The sequence below is a fragment of the Haliotis rubra genome, unplaced genomic scaffold (assembly GCF_003918875.1).
Source record: "Haliotis rubra isolate DU_JTF1 unplaced genomic scaffold, ASM391887v1 Scf224, whole genome shotgun sequence".
NCBI classification, from domain to species: domain Eukaryota; kingdom Metazoa; phylum Mollusca; class Gastropoda; order Lepetellida; family Haliotidae; genus Haliotis; species Haliotis rubra.
The window spans coordinates 56,044-57,686 of NW_025766270.1; the positions used below are offsets into that span (position 1 = coordinate 56,044).

Sequence of the window (1,643 nt, forward strand, 5' to 3'; positions counted from 1 at the left end):
GAAATGGACGCCACGCATCACAACGCCAGCTGTAGATGGGTACCTCCGTCATTAAGGAAGGAGTGTAACGTTTCTTTTGGCGTTTAGTGTATGTATGATAACTGCAAGTTGAATCTTGTCGAAATAAATCTTTGTCAGAAATTGGCCACAGTGCGGAGAGTTTCTGGACTTTGGGGTTTCCAGAATTAAATTCTGATGTGTTAAGTGATAATGTAGAAACATCACGAAACATCATTGTCATGAGGCTGGATATTGCAACATTGAATAACATGCTTTTACTCAGTCACATGCCTAAGTCTTCAAAAGACCTAACAGAAACGGTCAATGACCTTTACAGTGATCGTCATGTCTTAATCATTTGGTTCCGTTTATTTGTTTCTTCCGAATGTCTTGTTCTCTCCTACATAAGGATGTAATTCAAGCTCATGTGCCATGTTTCAGAATGCACATCACGGCCACTGGATCTCCTCATCATAGAGGATATGTCTACCTCTGTCAATCAAAGCGAATATGAGAAGGTGAAGTCCCTTGTGCTAACTACCATCAGTAATATAAGCATTGGTCCAACTGCTACTAACGTAGCTTTCATGGTTTTCTCGGGAAGAGCCGAAGTCGTTTTCCACTTGAATACTTACATTGAAAACAAGACAAGTGTCATGGAAGCCATTGGTTCTCAAGCACACACAGGTGGGAGCACATTTCTCGGGGATGCTATCAAACTTGCAACATCTGACGTCTTCACAGAAACCAATGGCGATCGCCCTGACGCCGAAAACGTGGTACTTCTTTTCACTGACGGGGAAAGCAGCGCTGATGAAGATGTAAGAAGTAGCATAGATGAGTTGAAATCTAAGGCTGAAGTGTTTGTGGTGACTGTGACTGCAGAAGTGGACAACTCCACCGTCGACTTCGTAGCTTCTTCACCATCTCTGAATCACGTGTTCCGCATTGATGCTCCGGAAACGGCGAACATCGTGAGGAACGTCACCACCAGCGAGACATGCGCAACGATACCTCCTGTCGCCAATACCGCTGACTAATAAATCTGTTGCATAACATCATGTGAGCAACGATTTCAATGTCAAATAGTTTTGTCATTTTTATATCATTATTTAATGAGTGGGTGGTGAGTGGGTTGCTCTACAGAACTATCTCATTTGGTGATTAGCTATCAACACAAATTGCACAGCTATCATATACAACATGCATCTTCTACATCTGGCCGTTATTTGTCAACATTTGATGACTAAAAACACTTCTTCTTCAATCATCATATGTCCTATTTTGCCCTTTACAACATAAGGCAGTTATTGTCCACCTAATTTGATATCATTTATGTATTTCCAACGGCGGGTTAGATTTTAGTCAAAGTGGTTCTTCGTAGCACAAAAAAACACCTGGTGGATTTCCATTCTAGTTTTTGACCGGTTGAATTGAATAATAATATGGCATAATACCGGAGAGACATAACAAAAGATGCTCACTGATTCCAGTGTCCGTCGAATCTAAAATAGCGCTGGTGCTGTAGAACTATGCTGAGTTGTCTATGTCTCAACTGTGTTTTTTTTACGTTTATATGAGTCCTGAATTATAAAAAACAAGGAAACTTTTCATGATTTGCATCACCACTGTCTCATGCTCGT

At 41.0% G+C, this 1,643-nt stretch overlaps 1 protein-coding gene across 1 annotated transcript; it reads left to right on the plus strand.

The window, feature by feature from the left end:
• The first annotated feature begins 482 nt into the window (after positions 1-482).
• LOC124277582 (collagen alpha-1(XII) chain-like) lies at positions 483-1,040 on the plus strand. The gene has a single exon (XM_046713299.1). The coding sequence runs from the start codon at positions 483-485 to the stop codon at positions 1,038-1,040; it is 558 nt and encodes a 185-aa protein (XP_046569255.1).
• Positions 1,041-1,643: the final 603 nt, after the last annotated feature.